This window comes from Balaenoptera physalus, assembly GCF_965194825.1.
Source record: "Balaenoptera physalus genome assembly, chromosome: 12".
Classification (NCBI taxonomy): Eukaryota; Metazoa; Chordata; class Mammalia; order Artiodactyla; family Balaenopteridae; genus Balaenoptera; species Balaenoptera physalus.
In genome coordinates this window covers 20,669,610-20,694,792 of record NC_138897.1, presented here as the reverse complement: position 1 = coordinate 20,694,792, position 25,183 = coordinate 20,669,610, and the positions used below count along the sequence as shown (strand labels likewise).

General features: G+C 38.9%; 1 protein-coding gene across 3 annotated transcripts in view; it reads right to left on the bottom strand.

Annotated features, from left to right (window-relative positions):
* The window catches only part of MBD2 (methyl-CpG binding domain protein 2), a 70,509-nt gene extending 47,380 nt beyond the window's left edge, over positions 1-23,129 (bottom strand). The window contains exons 1-3 of one of the 3 annotated variants that reach the window (XM_082416639.1): positions 22,393-23,129; positions 7,899-8,058; positions 5,600-6,059 (exon numbers count right to left, since the gene is read on the bottom strand). In XM_082416639.1, coding sequence (XP_082272765.1) covers positions 6,036-6,059; positions 7,899-8,058; positions 22,393-22,928 — 720 coding nt within the window. In that variant the 5' untranslated portion in view covers positions 22,929-23,129 and the 3' untranslated portion in view covers positions 5,600-6,035. Of the gene's footprint in view, positions 1-5,599; positions 6,060-7,898; positions 8,059-22,392 lie in introns of those variants that run through there. The other 2 variants (XR_014251635.1, XM_082416638.1) reach the window with 2 other exon arrangements.
* Positions 23,130-25,183: the final 2,054 nt, after the last annotated feature.

Here is a 25,183-nt window from a genome sequence, read left to right as displayed (position 1 = left end):
CAATATCTCAATCAAGCATCCACCTCTCCAATTTCTACTTCCTATCCTTGTAACTCACTGAGGACTGCCCTCTGCATTCTCTGAACCCATCAATATTTCCCATCCATTGACTGACCATATTTCTTACTCTTCCATAACCTCTTTCACATTCCTCCCTACCCAGTATAGATTCCATGGTCCATCATCGTTATTACACTGCAAATATGCTTAACTTTCTTGACCTCTGTGGTTTTTCCACTTGTGCTACAGACCCCATTCTTATCCTTTCCACAATCTTTAAAATGGGAGATTACCCAAGTCAGCATCCCTTTCATCTACTACCTAGTGATTCTCCTTCCTAGCCAAGAAAATGTATTGAAAGAATTGTCCATGCTGACAATTTTAACTCTCATTCACTTTCAGCCCAATCCAATCTAGCTTCGCTTCCCACTGAAACTACTGCTATCTATCAAGGTTATTAATAACCTTCAGGCTGCCAAACTCAATGGAAATTTCTGTCTTCCTCCATTCAAACTTTCAGCAACAATCAATGTAACAGACCACTCTCTTTTTTGAAACTTTCTCCTCTTCTATGTCTCTACTACCTTACTAGCCATTCTTTCACAATCCACTTTGCTGATTCCTTCTACTCTAACCCAAATTTAATTACCAGACTTTCTCAGAGCTTTGTTCTGGATCCTTCTATCTATCTACCTATCTATAAACTCCAGTCCCATTACTTGGAATACTACTTACGTGCTAATGACTTTCCAGCTCAGACCTCTCAATTAGTATACACACATGACACGACATCTCCATTTGGATGTTTAATAAGCATCTCAAACTCTGCATGTTTGAAGCTGAATTTATTGTATTCACCCATATAAATTCTTTCCTAAGGCAATCTCAGTAGATGGCAATCCAATCCACCCAGTCACTCAATCTATCTAAAATCTAAGGGCTCACACTCTGAGTCTTCTCTGTCATCTTTCACAACCAATTCATTAGTAAATTCTGTCAATTCTATATTCAACACGGAACTAGGATCTATTCACTTCTATCACCACATATGTCTAGGCCATCGCCATTCCTCATTGTACCATTGTTAACAGCTACTCGCTCCTCACTTCCGCTTTTGTCAATTTCATTTCAAATTAACAGAAACCTGTACTCAAGAGTGGCCCACACTTAAGTGAGATGCCAGTAATCCCCTGTAAGGACTTCAAGGCCTAGAAATGCTGGATTCATCAGCTGTATTCTACTCTCTCCTCCTTCCACCCCCAACTATATCCAACAGAGAGAGACCAAAAGACACTCTGTTCAGCAAGGGCTTAACACAATGATGAAAAAAGCACCAGCATCTTTGGGAAAGATTTTACTTTCCCAATAGGCCAGGAATGTTGATGTAAGGAATGAGGTCTCTGTTTTCAGTCTGGATGGAAAGATTCTAGGAAGGGAGAAGCCAAGGGGTACTTCTTACCACAACACCAGGAGTTGGTAATCAGACTGATCCTACCACAGGGCCCTTTAGTGCTGGCTAATTGACAATGGGGTCCCTAGGACAGAAATAAATCACCCCTCTAAGGTGCTACTTCAGTAACTGAAAAATTCCTAATCAGTTAAACAAATGCCTAATTTGAGCTACAGCAAATGAGCTGGTCTTTAACATCTTCCGCCAAAGCCTTGCTCCCTCTTCCTGTCTGTAAAACAGTAGTTATTAACTTTTTCGGCTACAGTCTCCTTTGAGAATTTGATGAAGATAGACTTTCTCCTTAAAAAATTCATAACAGGGGCTTCCCTGGTGGCGCAGTGGTTAAGGACCTGCCTGCCAATGCAGGGGACATGGGTTCGAGCCCTGGTCCGGGAAGGTCCCACATGCCACGAAGCGACTAAACCCGTGCACAACTACTGAGCCTGCGCTCTAGAGCCCGTGAGCCACAACTACTGAAGCCCGCAAGCCTAGAGCCCGTGCTCTGCAACAAGAGAAGCCACCGCAGTGAAAAGCCTGTGCACCGCAACAAAGAGTAGTCACCACTCACTGCAACTACAGAAAGCCCACGTGCAGCAACAAAGACCCGACACGGTCAAAAATAAATAAATTAATTAATTTTTAAAAATTCATAACAGAAAGTATTACACACATTTCAAAGGTTCCTGGAGAGCATCCTGAAACGTGGGCTCTCAGGTTAGACACCTCCCTAACTCTACTGGTTCCTGCCAAGTTGGCCTCTTTCAACTTTTACAGGAAAAATAACAATAATAATAATGTTCCTTGATGGTGCATTCTCTTCTGAATATTGTCCTCTTTGCTCCAACTCTCATTCAAGCTTCACAAGAGTAGTCTAACCATTTTATGGGGAGATGTAGAAATGCACATACGCGTACGTGTTTGTAAATGCACAGAAGCTCTGAAAGGACATACCAAAAAAAAAAAAAACTGGTTAACAACAGTTTCCTCTAGGGAAGAGGCTGAGCTTGAGAGACTTAAAGAGGAGAGAGATGTTTCTCATTGAATATCCTTTCTACCATGTGTGCAAATCCTAATCAAATAATATCAAATAAAATTTTTTTAAACTTTTAAAACAGCAGGCTACATTTTTGCTTCTAATTTCTCATTTCCCAGAAACTTTCTGGCATTCTAAATATGACTTCTGGTCTTTCTATCCCTCCAAAGCTGGTTATATCAAAGTCACCAGGTGACTTCTAATTTGAAAATCCAATGAATACTACAAAGTCTTTATCCTCCTTGATCCCTCCATGGGCATCCAACAAAAAAATCTTTCCTAGGCTTTTATAACACCACATTCTCTTCATTCTCCTACTACCTTTCTGGAAGTTCCTTCTTACTCCCCACACAACTAATTTATTCACTGCCTACAGTGTGACAAGATACTTTTCTGTTTGCCCCTATGTTGGGCGATCTCAATATGTTTTAGCAAACCACTAGGACAGGAGTTCTCAAAGTGTGACCTGGGGAACCCTGGCGGTCCACAATTTCTTTTCAGACCTCCAAGAAACAAAAGTATTTTAACTCAGTCTTGCTCACCAACTCCCTCCCCAAATCTGCTCTTCTTGTCCTACTTCCTACTGACCCCTGCCCCAAGTGGCTCAAGCCAGAATTGTAGCTAGCATCAACAATGCCCTCTCTCTACAATCATCAGGTACTCATATCCACTAATTTCTCTTGACTGAGTCTCACACCTTTTCATACCTCCTAATACAGCATTAATTCAAGCCATCATTATTTCTCTGGACTAAAACAACTCAAACTGCTCTCCCTACTTCCAGTCTCCCCTTTTCCCAAATCGCACCTACTCGATATTCACCTATCCAATACCCAATCTGACTTCCACCATTACCACCAGCTCCCTTGAGTTTCTCAACTTGCACAAATATTGCTCCCAAGATATATGAGCTCTCTACAAGAATTTGTTATTATTTTGTTGAAAATAATTAAAGCAAACACCTGCTAGATGGTTTGATTAAGTACTTAGGACACAACCATACAGAATCCAATGCTGTGTTTATAATCACAATAGCATACTACCATAAATCAAGGTAATTCATGACAAAATAACGGCAGACTTATACAATTAATTCCTTCAAGAGAACATAATGCTCTTTATTTCCAAATGTATCAAATTTGTGAAATGTGATGAAAGAGCTGAGTCTTTCCAAGGTATTAGCAGAATTGACAAGTCAGGCTAAAATATAATTTGTTCCATACCATATTCATATTGTGAGCAAGCTATAAAATATATGCCACATTAATGTTAGGGAACTTGAATTTTATTAGTTTTGTAGATTTAATTCATAAACATTTCAGTGTTGTTAAGAGCTAGAAACACAAGGAATTCAGTTTAGTATTTACACATCTGAAATATTAATTTCTAGCAAGAAAACCAAGCTACTCAAGTTCCTTAAACATATCCTGCACTAGAAACACCGTACTCTTCTTTATCCAATCTTTCTCTAATTTTTAAAGAAATGTGTCTTTTTAAGAAATTAACTTCCTTCATAAAATGTTGAGGGTCCTATCTCTAAAACACTGAAACATCTCCTCTTTGAAAAAGCAAAGCCTGCATAAATACCAACACAATATTCAGCTTTCGAAGCAAAAGTTGTATTGAGAGGCACAGCTCTGGAACTGTGTGGTCCAATATGGTAGCCACTAGGCACATGTGGCTACTTAAACTTTAAATAAAACTAAAAGTTCAGTTATTCAGTCACATCAGCCACATTTCAAGTACTCAACAGCCACATGTGGCTGGTGGCTAAAACATCTCCATCATCACAGAAACTGCCATTGACAGTGCTGCTCTACAACTTCTCCCTCTGAGTAAGCTTTGAGAAAGCTGCTCATGACGTCAAATATCAGCTCTAGGCTGATGACTTCCAAATCTTTCTCTAGCCTTTTTCCATTAACCTAATGGAATATCTTTAGTAACATACTCGATATTTCAATTCTACTTTATCAGCTGAAGAGACGGAAGTTGCGGCTGGAAATAATCAAGGCAGTGGGAAGAAAATCCATAAGGTACAATGTAATCAAGAATGGAACAGATTTTCAGGGTAAGGTTAAGACTGAGTTTGAGACAAACGGGAATAGGTACTGCAAGAACCTTAGTAAGTATCAATCAAAAGATAATTTCCACTCCACTGTACCCACCTATCCTAAAAGAATTAAAAACCATTTTGCAAAGATCTTCAAAAGATATTTTTCCAGACACACCTGAAGATATTCACCCAGTAAATTCCCCTTTGATATAAAAGATACATTAAAATCACAGTTTATAATCAGTCAATATAAACTACAATTTAGCCTGTTTCAAAGTTTATTTTGTTCATTACATTTCTAATTCTTTAAAGATACGAGTCTTTAAAAAAATTTCACTCCTAGGTATACAGTGGAAGAAAAAGCAAGCACTAATTTGGAAAGATACATGCACCCCAATGTTCACAGCAGCATTATTTACAATAGCCAAGATATGGAAGCAACCTAAGCATCCATGAACAGATGAATGGATAAAGAAGATGTGATATATAAAGATATACATATAGACAGATACACATACACACACACACACACACCCCTGAATACTACTCAGCCATAAAAAAAGGATGAAATTTTGCCATTTGCAACAATATGGATGGACCTGGAGGGTATTATGCTAAGTGAAATAAGTCAGACAGAGAAAGACAAATACTGTATGTTATCATTTACATGTGGAATCTAAAAAATAAAACAAACCAGTGAATACTAAGAAATAATAATACAATTAATAAAGCACTTCAGCCAGGTTCACAACTACATAGCAAAACACTACCTCAGATTCCTGTTTATCACTTTAAATCTCTCAATTTTCTCTATACTGTATTATTATTAAAAAATACCTAATATAGTTATTATTAATTACCCACAAACATGTTTTCTGCTTAATAGAGATATTTAATATTGGTGTTACTCCAAAAGAGAGCATACTTTAAAAAAAAAAGGAAAAACTCCATCTTCTGTCTATTCAACTAAAATAAAATCAGATACAAAAATAAATCAGGCCCCCCAAAATTCAGACAGAGAGCTTCAGAAAACAATGATAATAAAAGGCATTTCCAAAATATGTATGGTATATTAATTTATTCAGTAAACATTTATGACCACTATAAACTTCTGGAATGAGGTGAATAATACACAAACATTCAGCAAACATTTATTAGGTACCTACCGTATGCTAGGCTTTGGACTAAATATACCAAAACAAAACAAAAGACATGGACCCTGCCCTCACGGAGCTCACAGTCTAGCTGAAGCCGACAAACAATCACAAATACAACGGCCAAGCACCAGGGAGGCATTATGGAAGGAAGGACTGGTTCTGCCTGGAGGATGCAGAGCGGCTTCACAGAGACGAGACAATGGAGCTGGGCCTTGGATGAGGAGCAGTTCACCAGATGGAGGGGGAGGGGGAAGCACATTCCAAGCAGAGGAAACAGCACATGAGCAAGCAGAATCTTGAAAGCACATGCCACGGTGCAGGATGACGAGCGGTCCAGCGCAGCTAGCGGGGAAAGGTGCACACAAACTAAAGAGACGAATTAGTTTTAGGTTTTTAGTGAATCATAACTACCAGGAAGTATATCTTCATATTACACTTAGCGCAGCTTAACTGTGATTCTGGTAACAACAGAGTAGTTTGAAAGCATTCCATTCATTTCATAAATATTTAAGCCCCTTCAAAAGACATCCAGCACTGTTCAGAGTTTTAAAAAGGCAGTTTCAGAAAAATAAATCGTAATTTTCCTCCGTACATTTAAGCAGCAAAATAAGCCCAGAATAAAGACTCTCCTAAGCTGAAATCACCCAGCTTCGCCTCTACACACTCAAGGTCCCAAACTGAGCACCCCGACTCCTACCACTACCTCATATCCTCCTTAACACCTTCAGAACCGCCCACCCACAGTAACACCACACTTAAGCGCTACAGAGGCAATTCCAGCCTTCCCTTCCCGCTCTGCCTCTGAACATGGTACTTGCCGATGCCCCTTGGGAAACCATGCCAGGTAACTAACGCAGTATGTGAGGAAACAGTGCATTCTCACCCCACACCATTTTTTTTGGAAATCAAACTATTGTTAAAAAAAAAAAAAAAAAAAAGACAACTGTTAAGCTAAATTCTGAAAAAAAGAGGGATATGAAGCAGAGACCCCATATTCTCCAGGAAAAGTAAAAGGTGAGGAGGAAGAGAGCTTGGGTCAGAAAAGCTTCCTACACTGGCCACCAGGCAACACTGTTCACTGAGGTAGCTCGCTGCTTAGGAAGCTACAACGGGAACAGGAAAGGAACTTGCTAGGTAATTTCACATAAATTCCTGTTTACTCCTCACAACAACTAAAGGAAAGATCTTATTACCTTAATTTTACAAATGAGAAATCTGAGGCCATCAGAGGTTAATAAAGTTGCCCATGACTGCCTGAGCTGGTAAGTGGCAGAGCCAGTACATCAAAACATGCCCGCCCCACTCCATACGCCACCCCGGTTCCTCAAGTGAACGCGGCACTCCCAAGGGGCACGCAGGGCTACATCGGCCAAATACCTAGAAAGAAAAGCCCTTCCTTTTCCCTCCACCATTTTCATGGTCAGTGTGAGACAACGGTGGTGGCAACACACATACATGTGTCTCTCTGAAATTTAGAGGGAAAAAAACTGGAAAAAAAAAAAAAAAGGTTATCTAAGATTAGTTGTTTCGGGGCCACAGGGAGGTGGGGAGCTTTCTCTGTAAAGATACTGGGTGCTTTAATACAATTAAATTAGCATCAGAATTCAAATGCTACTCATTTAAATTCCTGTACAATAAACCATCAACTAAGCAACCCAGTAAAAGTAAGAGCTAGTGGAACAATCTCCAATTACAGTATTAGAATGAGAATATTATTCCTAAAGGTCACTATCCTCAACATCATCAAAAAGGCAAAATAAAAACTGCTCTTTCTCAAATCCTAATCCTGAAAATTAACAGGTAAGTATAAACTATGTGGTAGGTAAGGATACTTGCGCCACAATAAAATTTTGCCTCTTTCTGGGCAACAGGAACTATTTTAAGAGGGAGAATAAAGGAGACAATTAATATCAACAAAGAAATCTTTTGTAAATAGTCCCAATGGGTCAAAAGTGTGATGTATGTTGGCCTAGAGAGATACTGAAATGTTGTCTTCAACTGTGCACAATTTTACTTAGGCTATCTCTCTGTAAGCCAACTACCAGAAAATTAATCAGATATATAAGTCAAAATGCTTTGGAGGGGGAGGAGAAAAAAAAACTGGGACATTCAAACAACCAAAATTCCAGTGACATAGTACAATGTAAGATACTTTTGGGAGAGCTTTTGGAATAGCACTCATTTGCTATAAGTAAATTAACCAACCTTATTTTGATTGAGAGGATCATTCCGCAGTCTCTGTTTGTTCTTCTGTAATTTACTAGGCATCATCTTTCCAGTTCTGAAGTCAAAACTGCTGAGGTCAACAGTATTTCCCAGGTACCTTGCCAACTGAGGTTTGCTTCTGAACTTCTTACCACTTGGACTAGAAGAAAGATAACATTAATTGTACAAAAGACAACAATATTTACCCTAGATCACTACATAAACCTTTTCTTCAGGCCTTCTTTTCTGCTCCCAATTATTATCACATCACGATTTTACATATTTTTTTTCAAAGAAATATTAGAAGTTTTAGAGGAACTTAATTAGAACTTTTTATCTCCTGTAAAAAGAGATAATGTGTCACCTAATATAATACTCCACTAGGTACACCCCTGGAGCACATAACAGATGTGAATGCCGATTATCCCACTGGGCACTCACCCAGCAACCATTAACAGAATCCCAACCCAAACAGCATGCACAACACAATGTGCACACTGCAAACGTCTTCAATCTTACACATTTTCCAAATTCATGTTTGAATTCTTTTTTTCTGTTATTACATATACACAATGCCAACAATAATCACAAAGAACTTCAAAACAAATTGTTCTGAAGTCAACAACTCCTGTTAACAACACATTTACACAACACTTGGAACCCACATAATCTTTGCGCTACCGATTTGAACTCATAACATTCATAACAGAAAAAAAAAATTGTTGAATTTTTGACAATATTTAAATGCTCCCTAATGTTACTGAAAGGAGAAAACTAAGCCAAACATTTGCAAATGTGTTTGTATGATGCTGACATGACTTTTGTTAGCCTAACTCTTATCTGAGAGAAGGGTATCAAGAATAACTTACTTCCTGTAAGAAAAACTGTTGAAGCTGGAAAATGACAGAAGTGCTGGAATTATATAGAGGGCTAAACTAAACTAGTGTTTCCTAAAAAAATTTGTACCATATTGCACTGAAATGGAAGAAAAATTTTATATGAAGAATACCCCAAAGTCTCATCTAATAAATTTTCTGAAACAAATGTGCTAGAATAAACTGCAGTGGGATATGTTACCAGAAGAGAATTGTGAGAATTCTCAAATACTTCTCAAAGAAGCCAACATGTCATATTGAGAACTTAACCTTGCACCAACTGACTACAGTAAAAGAAAAATAATTCAACAGGAAGACAAAAGAGAAAAGGCTGGAAAACCAAGCAATTTACATTTCCCTGGAACAGCAAAACTTCTCTCTGGGTCAAGTCCAAATCAACACACCCCAGTCTGTCACAAACTCCATGGTATTCTGCCACCACAGACTTCAACACAACTGAAGATCGTATCAACATTCTTTTTCCACAATCACATGACGTAGCTATTCCTGAAACACAATTCAAGGTATAGAATTCAGCCTACAGATGAAGATAACAGCCAGTTAAGACCAGAATATAACAGAATGGAAAGAAGCAAACAACAACCAGAACATAGCAGAGGAAAGAATATAGAATTACGTATAAACAAACCTCAACTCCCAATCTAATCCAGATTTCCAAATATGCTCAGTATCACAAAATAAAATAGCACACAACCCTCAATACTGTTTAAAACCTGAATCATTTCTGCTCACTGCAAACTTCCACCCCCAAACCTGATCTTCTTGTGTTGCCCTCTACTGTAGCATCACTGTCTACTTAGCAACTAAGCTTCAAGCTAGAAGGCCAAACACAATGTTCAGTGCTCCATCCCTCAGCCCACACATCCAATCCCAAGTTCTAAATGTTCAGAGGCTCCCCAGTGCTGACAAAATAGTTTTGCCTCCTTAATAGAACATCAAAAACCTTCCATCTGTTCAGGTTTTTTTTTTTTCCTGACTTTTTCCCACCAGCCTTGAACACGCCTCACGTTCTAAACTCAGTGTCACCAAAACATGCCATGTACCTCTGACTTCCAGTCATGTCTTTCCAGGTGGAAGGATGAGCATAAGCAATATCCTGTCTATCATAAAACTATTAAATCCTCCAAACCCAGCTAAAATGTCACTGCATCTATGAAGTTGTCTGTGATTCTGCAAGCCCACTTAGAAATAATCCTACTATCCCTCAATTCTACTTCATTACAATTCTAAACATTCCCTTGATTAGTAAACAACCAAAGATTACGCTGTCCCTTATTAAAACCCTCAAACATAACATATATAGGCTAGTACTGAACAAAGTAACTTCTGAGAGCAAAAAAAAAACCTCTCAGTTGAATAGTTAAGAACATGGTTTTCATTTGCAGACACAATGGAACAGAAAAGTCTATGCTTATATAAAACTTACACTGTCTGGAATTTAAAAACTGAACTGGAAAATATTTTCATGGTTAATCTTATACTACATAAGAAATGAAGTATTACTAAAAAACCCAAGTTAATGAAAAATTGGTAAAGAGTACCCTGTTATTATATCACTTATATAATTACGAATAATTTTAATTAAGCTAAAATAGGTATATAGTCCTTATAATCAGATATTCCAGTTACTGGTAAATAAGATTCTGATAAACTACTTGATATACAGATACAAGCATCTGTAATGCACAGCTACAAGTACTGGTCATACACACTGTTGCCTTCAGAACGTGCTACAAGCCATTTTCTTCTCCATAACTGCTATAGCTTGTGCTTGGTGCTTTAAGGAAAGTCAACCTGGCTGCCCCAGGGGATTTTAAGACCAGGGACCTTCCTCTGCAGGAGATGAAGGCAAGCATATTAGAAAGGCAAGGCCCATGGGAATGGTTAAGCAGAAATTCTGTCCGTAGGGACCATTGCACAACGGCAAAATGACTCTGGAAGTGGCCGAGGAAGTCAGTGCTAGATAAACAAAACGACTGTATGTCACTAAAGTGACTAAGTTATCATCTGTCTGCCCTCTAAGATGGCTGCTGTTAAGTAACAGTCTCAGACATACCAGGACTTAATGTGACTAAGCTTTTATTCTAAAAGCATCAAATTGTAACTTAGGGAAATTATTTTTTTTTAAACTCTAGTAGACTAGTGAAGGATATTAGTCACTTTCAGTTTTCTCTGCCCAAAGCGATTACTTCTAATCCTGGTAATGAAATACTAATATTTCACTTTCAACCACAAAAAATTTCCCTACCAACTGCCCCCTAGATCTGCCTATCCTGAGCCAACCTGTGATCTCACCTTTAACTTGTCCTCCCCACTAAATACTCTGAAGAAAAGTAACTATTAAATGAAAATCAAAAGCATGAGTTACATTTTTCCGGTTCATATTAGAACATTTCATCACTTGAACTATGTCTTTGCTTGCCTTCATTTTGATTAAGCTGTTTAAAGCAACTTTTTTCTTTTTAATTGAAGTATAGTTGATTTAAAGCACTTTTTAAACCTAACTCTACCTTAGAGGTTTCTAACTATAGATTATCAAACAGAAATAAATTTTATTTGGCATCTGACTTTCAAATCTAAAAAAACTTTATTGAGATACCAGAAAGACTTAAATAACGGTCACCTTAACTTAGTAGTATTCCCATTATGTCACTCTATAAACTCATCTGTAAACAGCATTACTGGAGCTAGACAACTGTAATATGCCCTGCCAGTCTATGACATGAAAATTAACTCTCTGAAGACTGCTGCTTGCATGTGAAACTGCACTCTGAAAATGAGTAGTACAGCAAACGTATTTTTTCATGTTACTTTGGTAGAATGGATAATCATGATGTCTAGTCAAACCATTATGAGGAGACCAGAGGTCTGAGCAAACACAAGGATACCTTCAAACCAGTTTCTAACAGGATGAACTGTGGGGGTGGCGGCAACCAGAGTGGAAGAAGATGGACTGGCCTATCAGCAGGAAGGAGCATCGTGGACGGCAGATGGTTAGGTCTACGGCTCAAGAGCAAGTTCTAACACGCATGGCTCTCCAACAACATCAGGAAGTGCTTTGTGGGGAATAATAAAAATTCTAGAAGCTACAGCACTGGAAAAGTTTGAGAATAAAGAAACATCAACTTTCTATTTTTTCTATCCCTCTAAGTGTTAAAGTTTACTTGTTACTTACAAGAGTGTTAAGTATTGAAAGAAAGATTTCTCTAACTTTAAATAACAATTGTCTCCAGAAATCAAATTTTAGCTGAGACTAAAAATCTGAAATTAAAATTATCTTTTTGTACCTGAGTACAATCAGAAAACTGCCAAACCAATTAATTCGAAGAAATATATACCAATTTTTTCAAAACTACATGACATACACACAGGAAAATCCATCTAAAAGTCAGCTCCCAGTCCCCCTTAACTCCTTTCCTCCCAAACTTTAAATGTAGGCCTTTCCTAAAATGAACATCCTCAGCCCTCCTCTATAGTTTGTCCCAGGCAGAATTTATCTACTCTTATCTTATCTTACTTAATATCTCCCACCTCCAATCAATTACAAAATCCAGTTCCTTCATAATTACCTTTGAATCCATCCTTCCTTTCCATTTCCATTGCCACTGCCTAAATCAAGTCTTTATCACCTCAAGTCTCAATCACCACAATAGGCTGATTTTCTATTTGCTAGCCTCTTTGCATCCTAAACTAGCCAGACTGCTCTTCCTCAAACACCACTATTACCAAAGTTCCAGTTTAAATGCCTTCAACGGACTTCAACCCATTAGCAAAAGGAAGCCAAACATTTTGGCCCTGCATTTGTGATTCTCTGTCATCTAGTCTTCTCTTAACCTTTCAACCCTATTTTCCACTCCTCTTACCCAGTGACTCCTGCCATATTGATTTATTCAAGTCTATTCTGAATCAATAGGCTGAATGATTTCCCTCTTCAGCCCTATGCAAACCATGTATTTTACTTTGTCCAGCATGCGTGTCTCCACCCCCCAATCCCCAAGAGCCCAGAAACACTAATCCATCTTATACCTCTTCCGCAAAGCCTTAACAGAACAAAGTAACAGGAATTACGTAAATAATCATGAATTACGTAAATAATCATGAACCGCCTGTTGGCATCTCTTGCAGTCTAGTTTGAAATACTGAGTTCTGTATGGCTGGCTGTAAAACTTCTACAAGTTCAAATCTTATCTTCACAAATAGCATACTGAAGTATAATTATTTATGAATGAAATGATAGGACGTCAAATGTGCTTCAAAATAATGAAGGCTGAGTCAGGGTAGTAGATGTGGGTATGGAAGAAATAAGGCTGTCAACTGCTGAACTGGACACTTGGTAGTTCTTTATATAATTCTACTTTTGTATATATGTCTGAAATGTTCTATAATAAAATGCTTAAAATATAAACATTAAAGTATGCAAGCTATTTCCCCATGAAAACTGAAAAGTAGTTTTTTAAAAATATGAAGAGTTTGGGCAAGTAACTTGGAGCATGAAAGAATTTCCTTAGCAGCTGGGGTGGGGGCTGGGGTGGAGAATTATTTTTAAAGTATCAACAAGAAAAAAAAAATGTATTTACAATTTGGCGACTGATAAGATATGACAGCATTCCACCTTTTTCCTCGACTTAAATGTTTAAGGAATCACCACACAATTTTAAATGGTATGAAAGACCTTTAGTAGAATTCAAATTCTGTGCCAATCATCCTTATTCCATAAACTAGCATTTATTTAACAAAAATTATATGCAAAGAGTATACTATTGGTAGCAAATTCTATTATCTCTATATCATGGTTACGAATATGGTTAAAAAGTCAGGGTGATCCACTAAAAAATGAATGAACATAGAATTCTACACCTAATCTCATCCCACTGCCACAAGCACTCACCTTCTGAAAAAGCAAAAACACTGGTTATTTTGGTTGAATTGGGGACTGAACACTGTTATGGAAATGTCAGAAATTAAGCATGTCTGGAAATTATTTCAAAATATAATGGGAGAGGTGGGAAGGGGACTGGATATTGATGAAACGAGACTGGCCAGGAGTCGATAATTGTTAAAACTGGTAGACAAGTACATGAGGAATTCATTACACTTTTCTAACTACTTTTGTTTTTGCATATGTTTGAACTTTCCCATAATAAAAAAATATACATATAGATAGATAAGAACACCCAAAAAACAAACTATATTTCTTAAAAAGAGGTTAGGGGTCTCTGGAAAAGACCTTTTTAAAGAAATGCATACATCACTGCACACATGTTAAAAAGAATTTTAAGGTCATTCATCCTTGCTTTAATCTATGGATTCCTCCAGTATGAAAAGAACTATGAAAGAACATACACATGTACACACACATGTGTTGGGGTGTGTGTATGTGTATATGTGTGTGCACAGACAACTATATTCAGAAAACAGAATGGAAGACAATGTGTCAAAATATTAACAGTGATTCTCTTTAGAACTATGTAAGGATTGTCATTTCTCTTTATATACTCTTCTGTATTTTCCCAATTTTCCACACTGAGCATAGGTTATTTTTATAATCAGGGAAAAAATGGAATATTTTTTAAACCTCTGATGAACTTGTATAACCTAAGCTCTACCTTAAACACATTTCAAAATAAAAATATTGCAAATCCTCACATAATTAACAAGCACATGCTTCTATTTATGCTGGGTAATTAAGTGAAGAGAAAGGAACAAAGATTTTACTGATCTATTGACCATCTACTACACGCCGAATGCCTTACATGTATTTTCATTTAATCTCACAAAATTCCATGGAGTAGGATTCCTACCCCTGATTTACAGTTGAGAAATCGGAAGCTTACAGAAGTTTAAAAATCTGTCCAAGTTAAAACAGTAAAGCAAGATTCAAGATTCAAGTCCCAATCTTCTGACTTAAAGTCCCCATTTTTATTCTAAACCAGTGCTATGCAAGTATAGTTTATGCACAGACTTACTTCAAACAAGGTCTTCAAATAAGTACAGAAATGGAGAGAAAGCATTTAGAAACTGCTATGGCAATATGACATGGTAAATTTATGACTTGTAGCATCTAACAATAAAAAGTTGCAGTGTGTATTTCATATGTCCACTTTTGTATTATATTGCCCACTTCTGCTAGGGGCCTCCAGGAAAGATCTTTCTTTTTTAAAGAGATGCATACATCACTGCATACATGTTAAAAAGAATTCTAAGGACATTCATTTTTGCTTTAATCTATGGATTCTTTCAGTATAAAAGGAAGAGGAGGGCTTCCCAGGTGGCGCAGTGGTTAAGAATCTGCCTGCCAAGGCAAGGGACACGGGTTCGTGCCCTGGTCCGGGAAGATCCCACATGCGGTGGAGCAACTAAGCCCGTGCATCACAACTACTGAGCCTGCGCTCTAGAGCCTGCAAGCCACAACTACTGAGCCTGCGTGCTGCAACTACTGAAGCCTGCGCGCCTAGAGCCCGTGCTCCACAAAAGAAGGCATCGCAATGAGAAGCCCACGCACCACAACGAAGAGTAGCCCCCGCTCACCACAACTAGAGAAAAGCCCGCGTGCAGCAACGTAGACCCAGCACAGCCAAAAAATTAAAAAAAAAAAAAGAAGAGGAAAAGAATACCAAGATACAGTAGTCAAAAATCATCAAGAGGATGGATGATGTTCTTCTTCCTCACATTTGTAAATCACTAATAATTGTTCCTGACAAATGCTAAGTGTTCAATTCTTAAGATCTAATTTTAAATTATATTTACTATCATTTGCATTTACACACTGCTTATGTAGCTAAGTTCCCAAACAAATGAGTTTGAATTTATACTCTAATAAGATAAGGCAAGATCATAAGATCCACATATATTATTCAAATTTCACCTTATTTCATACTTCTCCTTCCTTGACAAGTTTTAGTTTTTAGAAGTTCTGACAAAATTAAGTAAAACTTCATTTTTCAATTTGCCTAGTCATTTCTTAGTGGAAATGGCAAACAACAATAAAAGAGCAACAGACAAGAGCTGCAAGTAATACCTATCAAGTCAAACAGTAAATCCATGAAATAAGAGTTGATGACTTATTTCTAATTCATCATGCTGGGCTAAGAAATCTCAAATACAAGCTAAACATTATGAATCTCTATTAGTCCCACTATAAAGTGTAAAACAAAAACAAAGCAAAAAAAATCATCATCAACTTCACAAATCATCTGCTTCTGTTCCACTAATTAAAGTTAAATTACGAAAAATTAAATTGTGACTCTATATCTCACAAATGAAATTTTAAAGCAATTTGAAAAAAATCATACATCAGTTTCTGTTGGAGATTATTTTTAGAATGTACGTGTATCGGTTCCTTTTGAGCTATGTATTTCCTCTACTACAGGTATTATGCATGTTCTGGCAGGTGAGACTTTGCATGTCAGACTCTAAAAATCGGATGTAGGACAGATGGCAATGTTGCAACCTAACAGAAATCCCACTAGCACATCACAAAAAGATGTGATGGTACAGTTGAGAAAAGAATTATCAGAGTACAATTTCCACCACACCTATGACTTTTATTTCTGGATTCAGGCTTCAATCAGGCATTATCAAGAAGAGACTAAAAGCAAGTTAAACTTTCAATTACGCAATAAGCATTTAATAAATATTGTATTTTGTTCCTTTCTCCAACTAAAGGGATTTTTTTTTTAATTGGTCTGTAGGATACATTTCAACTGTATCTCAACTCTGAAAGAAACATATAAAGCTTTTCCCAGGAACCATATAAAACTATCTCATAAGCTGCATTTAGCCTGCAAGTTACAATGTGATTTCTTCTATTTAAGTGAAAGCTTTTAAAATGAAGAAGATCTATATAGCTTGCTCCTTGGCGAATGTGTTGCCTATCTGAATATCTGATAAATAAGAGGGGCAACCCTAGGATAAACAAGAAAAAGAGAAAGAGAAATATTTCTGAACAAAATGGTCACTTCTGGTACCCAGAAAAAAAACTGCTTTAATTATGTTAATTTACCACAATCTTTCCATTTTTTTTTTCCGCTTCAATATTACATAGAACTAACTGGAAGATCATCTTTTGGTACAATAGCTTCACTGCGAAATAGGATTTAAAATGTACCCCTTGTCAACTTCAGGATGCAAGCATAATAGTAAATAATTACATTATTTTAGTGGTACACCAAGTTTAATAAAGTAGATTAGGCAAGAGATGTTGCAATATTTCAGAATATAACTAGAGGTCTCTATGTGAGGCAGCAGCAGAGCAGGGTAGCTAAGAGCTGTGGGGTTAAACCACCTGCCTCAGGATTCTAACTCTGCACCTACTAGCAGTACAACCTCAAGCCTATTACCTAACTTCCCTGTCCTAACGCCCCACCTATAAAATGGAGATAATTGTACAGTACAACATCACAGGTAATATAAACCAAAGGCTAAGAGATCATTTAAGCCCTGTTTTACAAAATGTTACGTGCCATGTATCAAACACTTATGTAGTATCTGTGTGTTCAGCACTGTGTCTGGGGGGAGGAAGACAGCTTTGTGAGAAAGCCACAGGTTCTAGGGAAATGAACAACAGAGTAATACAGGAGACAGCACGTTTCACTACATAGGGATGACCAGAAAGAAAATATTATGGAGAAAGACAGTTTACTGAACGTCAGCGAGACTTCAATTAAGAACTGTGACCCTTGCAACTATACTCCAATAAAAATTATAAAAAAAAAAAAAAAAAAAAAAGAACTGTGACCCTTGGCCCACTGAGCTAGTTTTTTCCAACAACGACTACAAGGGAGAGTCTATTATTTTTAAACCAAAAAAAAAAAAAAAAAACAGAGGGAAAGAGCCTAGTTGAACCTTGACATCCTCAATGATTCAGAATTCATGCCCTCAAAGACCATACCAGCCTTTCATAACAAATGAGATACGCCTACAGACTTTTTTAAACCTATTTATATGTTCAGTCCATACAACTTGAGTTATTTAATGAACTGTTTTCCTTAGTCCTTAAACATATCCAAAGCTTTAAGGCATCTACATATTTATTTTGGTGTTCTGGAACTGAATCCTTACAGCACTATCCGGTACAGGTACAATCATACCCGCTTTACAAACAGAGAAACCACAGCACTGGGAAGTGTAAATGACATGCTCAAGGCTGCACCATTGGTAAATGCAGAGGTAGAATACCAGTTCCAGACCTTAACCCCCTGTGCCCTGCTGCTTTTCCTGGAGACTCCTACTTTTAACATCTCACTCATGATTTAAAGCCCTCAATTATATTGCCTCTGAGTCCTCTTCTTTCCAGATCAAGGTGAAATCTCTTTAGTCTCTCATCATGCATCTGCTCCTTAATGATTATTTTAATTGTTCTCTGGTTCCATTTTATGTTTTCAGAAAATTGATCAGGTGTGAATGCATCATAATTTGATAAAAGAGTCAAAAATGGTTACTATTATGTTTCCAATACCCAACCAGATGATATTTTATGGCAGCAGCTGTAGCAGTTTACCATGACTCCCAGGCCTTTAACCCAGTTATAACCAGAAGTCTAGAACCCAACAAGACATCGATAGAGAGCTCACACCAAGGTTAAGCACAGACTTGATTTTAAAAAAGGCATAAGACAGCTACTAAAGGTTCCTCTGCAGAGGAAAACAATATTTCAAAAATATCAATCTGCAAGTGCAAGAACCAAAAACTAGAAATGACAGGAGTCAAGTAGACCGGTAAGAAAAGTACTGTTCAAATAATGGGCTCATGTGATGGCAATGAACTTTTTCAGAAACTCTACCAATGGATCCAACGCTTGATGAAACCACGCCCTTTTAAAAAACAAACTTTGGATGATCATATACAAACTGTCACAGTACTATCAGTAATCCTGACAGAAGGCATAATTATATTGCTTAACTAGCAACCAGAGGCATACCTTCCTATTAGAACTTGGCAATCTCAGGAAACAGCAAAAAAAGAAAAAAATTCTACCAAAATTTGAGGCTTTCTCAATGAGCTTAATTTAAGTCCAATTAATAATTGTAAGACACACCCTGCGTTAACAGGCACAGATTTGTTTAAATTAATCTTCCCATGGGCAAGCTAAATCAGGAGTTAGCATTATTAGAATCTATGTGCACACAACTGTGTGCAGGTGTTCACATTACCAACGGAAGAGTTGACTCTTAACCCACCTATTAACAGATATGGCTAGTATTTTGTGAGCTACTGGTTTTTAATGAGTGGCAGGTATACGGGCATGCTAATATTCAAAGCAGTGACACTGCGGATTGAAAAATAGTGTGTTCACCTCTAATATAAGTAGGTGACTTCCAGCATTTATCACTGAAAGCAGAAGTCAAAGTCAGAGTAACTACTATATCACAAGTATCACATCACACTCTATGTGTCCTCCTGTCCCAGAATGTAACCTCTCAGAATGAAATCGAGACTGGATGCTACAATCTTGTAGAGTAACTAAGCTTTGTAGGTAGACAACAAACAATAGACAACACTCCCTCCAGCCCTGAACTAAGCACATGTGGCACAAATCTGTTCAATGTGTCTTTTCATTTGGCATAAACAAGTAAAAAGCAAATCATGTTGCACTGTCTCATAAAAAGGCTTTAAGGGACTTCCCTGGTGGCTCAGTGGTTAAGAATCTGCCTGTCAACTCAGGGGACACAGGTTCGAGCCCTGGTCCGGGAAGATCCCACATGCTGCGGAAAGCCTGTGCGCCACAAATACTGAGCCTGCACTCTAGAGCCCGCAAGCCACAACTACCGAGCCCTCGTGCCGCAACTACTGAAGCCTGAGTGCCTAGAGCCCGTGCTCCGCAACAAGGGAAGCCACCACACTGAGAAGCACACGCACCGCAATGAAGAGTAGCCCCCGCTCGCCGCAACCAGAGAAAGCTGGCGCGCAGCAACGAAGACCCAGTGCAGCCAATAATAAAATAAATAAATTTATTTTTTAAAAAAAGACTTTAGTTTTATAAATTAAATAAATTTTTAAAAAAGACTTTAATTTTATGAATTTATTTATTAAATAAATTTATTAAAGAGTTCAATTTTATAATTTATTAAATTTATTTTAAAAACTTTAATTTTATAAATTTATTAAATAAATTTATTTTAAAAGACTAATTTTATAAATTTATTTATTAAATAAACTTATTTTTAAAAAGACTTTAATTTTATAAATTTATTTTATTACTGGCTGCATTGGGTCTTTGTTGCTGCACGCAGACTACTCTTCATTGCGGTGCGCGGGCTTCTCATTGCAGTGGTTTCCCTTGTTGCGGAGCACAGGCTCTAGGCGCACAGGCTTCAGTAGCTGTGGCTCGTAGGCTCTAGAGGGCAGGCTCAGTAGCTGTGGCGCACAGGCTTAGTTGCTCCGCTGCATGTGGGATCTTCCTGCAGCAGGGCTCGAACCCGTGTCGCCTGCACTGGCAGGTGGACTCTTAACCACTGTGCCACCAGGGAAGTCCCAGACTTTAATTTTAGAGAGTAATTATTACTATACTGGTTTGTGATTCTTCACAGGATGAATTTGTTTAGAAAGTTTTAGATTGATTATATCAGTTTTTCTACCATAAAATAATCTATTGAGCTTGTATAGAAAAGTTAACATCGAAAATTTACAACACATTAAAAAAAAGGTGACCACACATCAGAATGAGCGCTACAGCAATCTGCCTTTTTAAAATAACTTTTCCAGGTACTGCAAGAACAGCAACAAAAAAGCTTTGCAGTAACCAAAAGTAAGTTCGAACAAATACATCATACCAAAACCAAACAAACCATATCCCAGGAGAAATGCCACAGGGAGTGAAATTCAAAGTTGAAGATGCTCTATTGAGAATAGACTAGTCACTTATTCCTCAAGGAGTTCAATCCCAGACACAGAATGTTCTTGTCAAATATAACTGGCTAAAAGACATCAATACAGAGTTTACATAAAGAAGGTTATGCATACTACTTGCTTAAAAAGGAAACAGAAAGAGCTGTTAACGAAAGAATATGCAAAAATGAACAACTGTGAAAAGCACTAAATGAAACAAGTGAACTTGAGAGTAACCATTTGTTCCACAATAACTTTCTTAGTATTATTGAAATAAACTTAATATGTAATGATGGGGAAATACAAAACAAGATTATCACCTTTGTATGTTTAAAATAAGTTTTCTAATTATCATTTAAGATTGCAAAATGAGTGGTCTCGGATTAAGTGACAAAATAAGTTCTAATGCAACACCACTTTCATTTTACTTTTTTTTTACTTCAATAGGTGAAATAACTTCACTGAAACTACTCTTCCATATATTTGAGCAACTATCAGGAATATGTTCATATTTACATGTTATACCAGTAGTGATCACATTCTTGTGTGTATGTATATATGTACATACTCATATACACATATACCTGTATTTTTTTAACCTCAAATCTATTTAAGAATATTTTCAATTCATGAACATTGTATTTTGTGTGTGTGTGTGTATATATATATATACTTTTACCCAGGGGTAATGTATTAAACCTACTTGATGTCGGAAAAAAGGAAATCCTTCCTACAATACTCCAATGGCTAAATGGCAAACAACAACTACTCCAACACGCATATATCGTCCCTGAAAATGATTCAATTAGCCCACAAACATGGCCCTCCAAGCCACAGAGTAAAACATGTTTATATTTATATTCTCTTCGAGAAATGGGACTGTTTATAAGAAAAGTTAGTAAATTTGTTGTTAAGAAAATTCCATTGGTATCAATAGCCAAAGACACTTCCCTGAGCTTACTGGGTCGGACAGCATGACCACAGGATTCACCATCAAACTGAAAACCTGTTATCATTCAGACCAAGTTTTCTCAATCCAGCACTTGTGACACTTGGGGCCAGATAATCCTTTGTTGTGAGGGCTGTCCTGTGTATCGTAGAATGTTTAGCAGCATCTCTGGCCTCTACCCGCTAGATGCCAGTAGCACCCCCTTCCAAGGTGTGATAACCAAAAATGTCCCCAGACATTACCGAGTATCCCCTGGAGGACAAATTTTGGTCTAGGAGTCTAACAATGTACTACAGTGTTTCGTTTCAAAAGAGAGTAAATTCTGCAACACCAAGAAACTACAGGCATTCCAAGTGGCTACTTCATAAGAAACTTTCGCGCATCCCACAAAGCAACTGAAACCTTGTTACTGTAGATACCTCATTCTTCCACATGTGCATGATTAAACACTCTTGTGATGATGAATCTGGGACAGGAGCCAACAGTGACTGGTTTTATAGTTTCGATGAATTACACCTTCTTTTAACCCTTCAGAGGAATAATCATCCCTGCCAGAGTAACCCTTCTTTCCGCAAGCCATTTTCCCCAACACTTTACCCATAAGAGGCCCTCCTATGGGCTCTCACCATTCAGACATTGTGACTGTCACTGCACTGGGGTCAACTCTCACCCAAGGGCTCGGGCACCTTCTACTACCAGGCCAGTCTGTCTCTGCCACTCCCCTCTGGCCCCTGCTCTCCTCTTGACATCCCCTAACAGGTCAGCTCTCGACCCTTGACCCCGGCCTGACCCTGCCGCCCCCTCCCCGCCCCCAAGGCGGTACCTGAAGTAGTAGACATCGCTCTTGCCGGCACTGAGCCCAGATTTTCGGATCACTTCCTCCTTCTTCCATCCGGGGGGGAGGGCCGGGCAGTCCATCCTCTTCCCGCTCTCCGTGGCCCGGGGTCCCCTGGGCCCCGGTCCCGCGCTCCCCGACGGGAAAGGGACCGGCTCCCGCCGGGGGGCGCCGCCGCCACCGCTGCCGCCGCAGCCGCCGCCGTCGCCGCCAAGGCCGCTGCCGCCACTCTGGGGACGGCCGCGGCCCCGGCCCCGGCCCCGTCCCCGTCCCCGGCCACGGCCCCGGCCCCGGCCACGGCCACAGACGCCGCCGCCCCGGCCCGCCTGCTTCCACCGCCCCCGGCCACGGCCGCCGCCCCGAGCGCCTTCCCTGCGCACGCCGCTCACCGGGGACGGGGCGAGCGCGCAGCCCTGGCCCCCCTGCTCTATGGCGGAGTCGCCGCCAGCGCCGCTGCCGCCCGCCGCGCTCTCCCCCTCCTCCTGCTCCGGGCAGCAGCGGCCTCCCCCCGGGTGCGCGCGCATCCAGCCCCCTCCCCAGCCGGCGCTGCGCTTCTTCCGTAACCGAGCCCTTGGAATCCCGGAGACCCGCCCCGCCCGCAGCGCGGCGCGCGGGGGACGCGCGCAAGCATCATAGAGCGGGCGCGCACAGAGAGGCCCTCCCGCCCGGGGCGTGGCCCCAGCCAGCGCCTCTTAGGTCCTCCAAGCGGTCAGGGCGGCCATCTTGTCTCCGCCTCCTCGAGGACACGCCCCCAGCCCCACCCGCTCCGCCTCCGGCCGCGCCCTTCCGGCCCCCACCCCCACGAGGCGCGGGATTTGGGCCCAGAGTCACTTGTAGAGAAATGTTAGGACTGCGGTTAATTTGTTTCAAACTGGGTTAACCTCTCTCACTGTATGATTTTACCTACGTTTGCTTCCCAATTAAAGAGGAACAAACAAAATGTATCTCATATTTTATGTTTACTGTATAAATATTCATTTAACGGCGTAGAAGATACCCCCTTTCCTGCCTCGACATCGTAGCTTGCCAGGGAGCTCAGATTGATGGATTGAGTCGAAGTGTCCCCATAGAGGAGTATCACTATCCTCCACAGTCTGGCTTCCGGGCCTTAGGACCCTGGATTGATTATTCTCTTAGAACTTTGTAAGGCTACAGGAAGGTAAGCGACAACTTGGAAAGTTCCCTCCAGTTCTACAGGTTTTACCGCTAAATTCCCCATAAAATGACCAGAATTCCTGAATCCACCTAGAATTTACCAAATTTCTCAGGATCTTTTCTTAATTTGTACTTCCTTGTCTAATGACCTTTGACAAATATCAATGGCCTTTGACTTGGCAAATACACCTGTATGTTGAAAGACCAATTTAACCCACTGTCACCAGCCTTTAGGAATCTGGATGGAATTCACTTGGACCTGCCAACTCATTGTTCAGGAGTGATTTTTAAAGAATAATACCAAATTGATTACGAAAACTGATTGCCATTTCGGAGGAGAACAGTTTCTATATCTTTGTTTAACCTTTTGAAATTCAAGATGATATATTATGAAATGTTTGGAATACTGAAAATAGTGTTCAATTATCTTCAGTTTTTGGACACGTGGGACCTAAAAGTTGAGGGCCAAGTTTAATGGATAGAAAATATTGATTAATATAAAATAATGGAAAATCTAAATTTATTTGATTTGCCTTTGCAGCATATTCAAACACCAGCTCAAACACACAAACTTGTCTATCTCTGAGCTTGATCTTAGACTTCTTTTAATGTCCTTGAGTTGAGATATGCTAAGCTATAGCTTCCTCCATGAAATCTGTCTAGAAATGTGTCTAGCAAAGAGTTGGAAAGTCAAGTTCTCAGGAGAGAGGTCAGTGCTGGAGACATGCATTTAGAAGTCATCTTGTGAAAGTGACAATTGAAGGAAACCCTGCAAGTAAATAAGATCGCCAAGGAAGAGTATGCATGGTAAAATAATTAATTAATTAATTAAAATCTTAAAAATAATAGTTAAAAAAAAGAAAGAGGAACCAAGAACTGAATCTTAAGGAACACCTACGTTTAAGGCTCAGGTGAAGGAGTAAAAGTCAGAGAATTATGAAATCAAAGTTTGGATAACAGGGAATTCCCCGCCGGTCCAGAGATTAGGACTCCATGCGTCCACTGCTGGGGGCCCAGGTTCAATCCCAGGTCCGGGAACTAAGATCCCACAAGCCACACGGTTCGCAAAAAAAAAACAAAAAAACAACAGAAAAAAACAACCTCTGTAAGAGGAAGGGCTTGATATTCACACCTAATTAAAAACGAAAGGATAAATGTGAGCAAAAAATCTCAGTAGAAATGGTAGTTGAGATAAGAGATGGGAAAAGATATATTTTGGAAATTTTTACCTTTCCATGCTGTGTCTGACAAGGCTATAGATCAAATGATGTAATGGATATAAAAGCATGTTCAAAAGAATAAATCACTATCATTTTAAGGTAATTACTTTGACTTCTATTAACAGATTCTATATGCTAAATCCCACTAGACATAGTGGAATGTTCCCTCTGTTAAGAAAAATCTCATTTAGAGCATTTCAAAAGCTTTTCTGGTCACATTTGAATTTTTCTGTTGTGATACCATAAACCAAAGTATAAAAACAAACAAACAAACAAAAAACATTTATTCTCCCACTAAAAGAAGAAAATAGTGTAATTAAGTAAACATTAAATTCTCACAGGAATTAGATTGACACATAAAAGTATTGAGGATAAATGCTAAATACCTAAGAGATAGGTCCTTT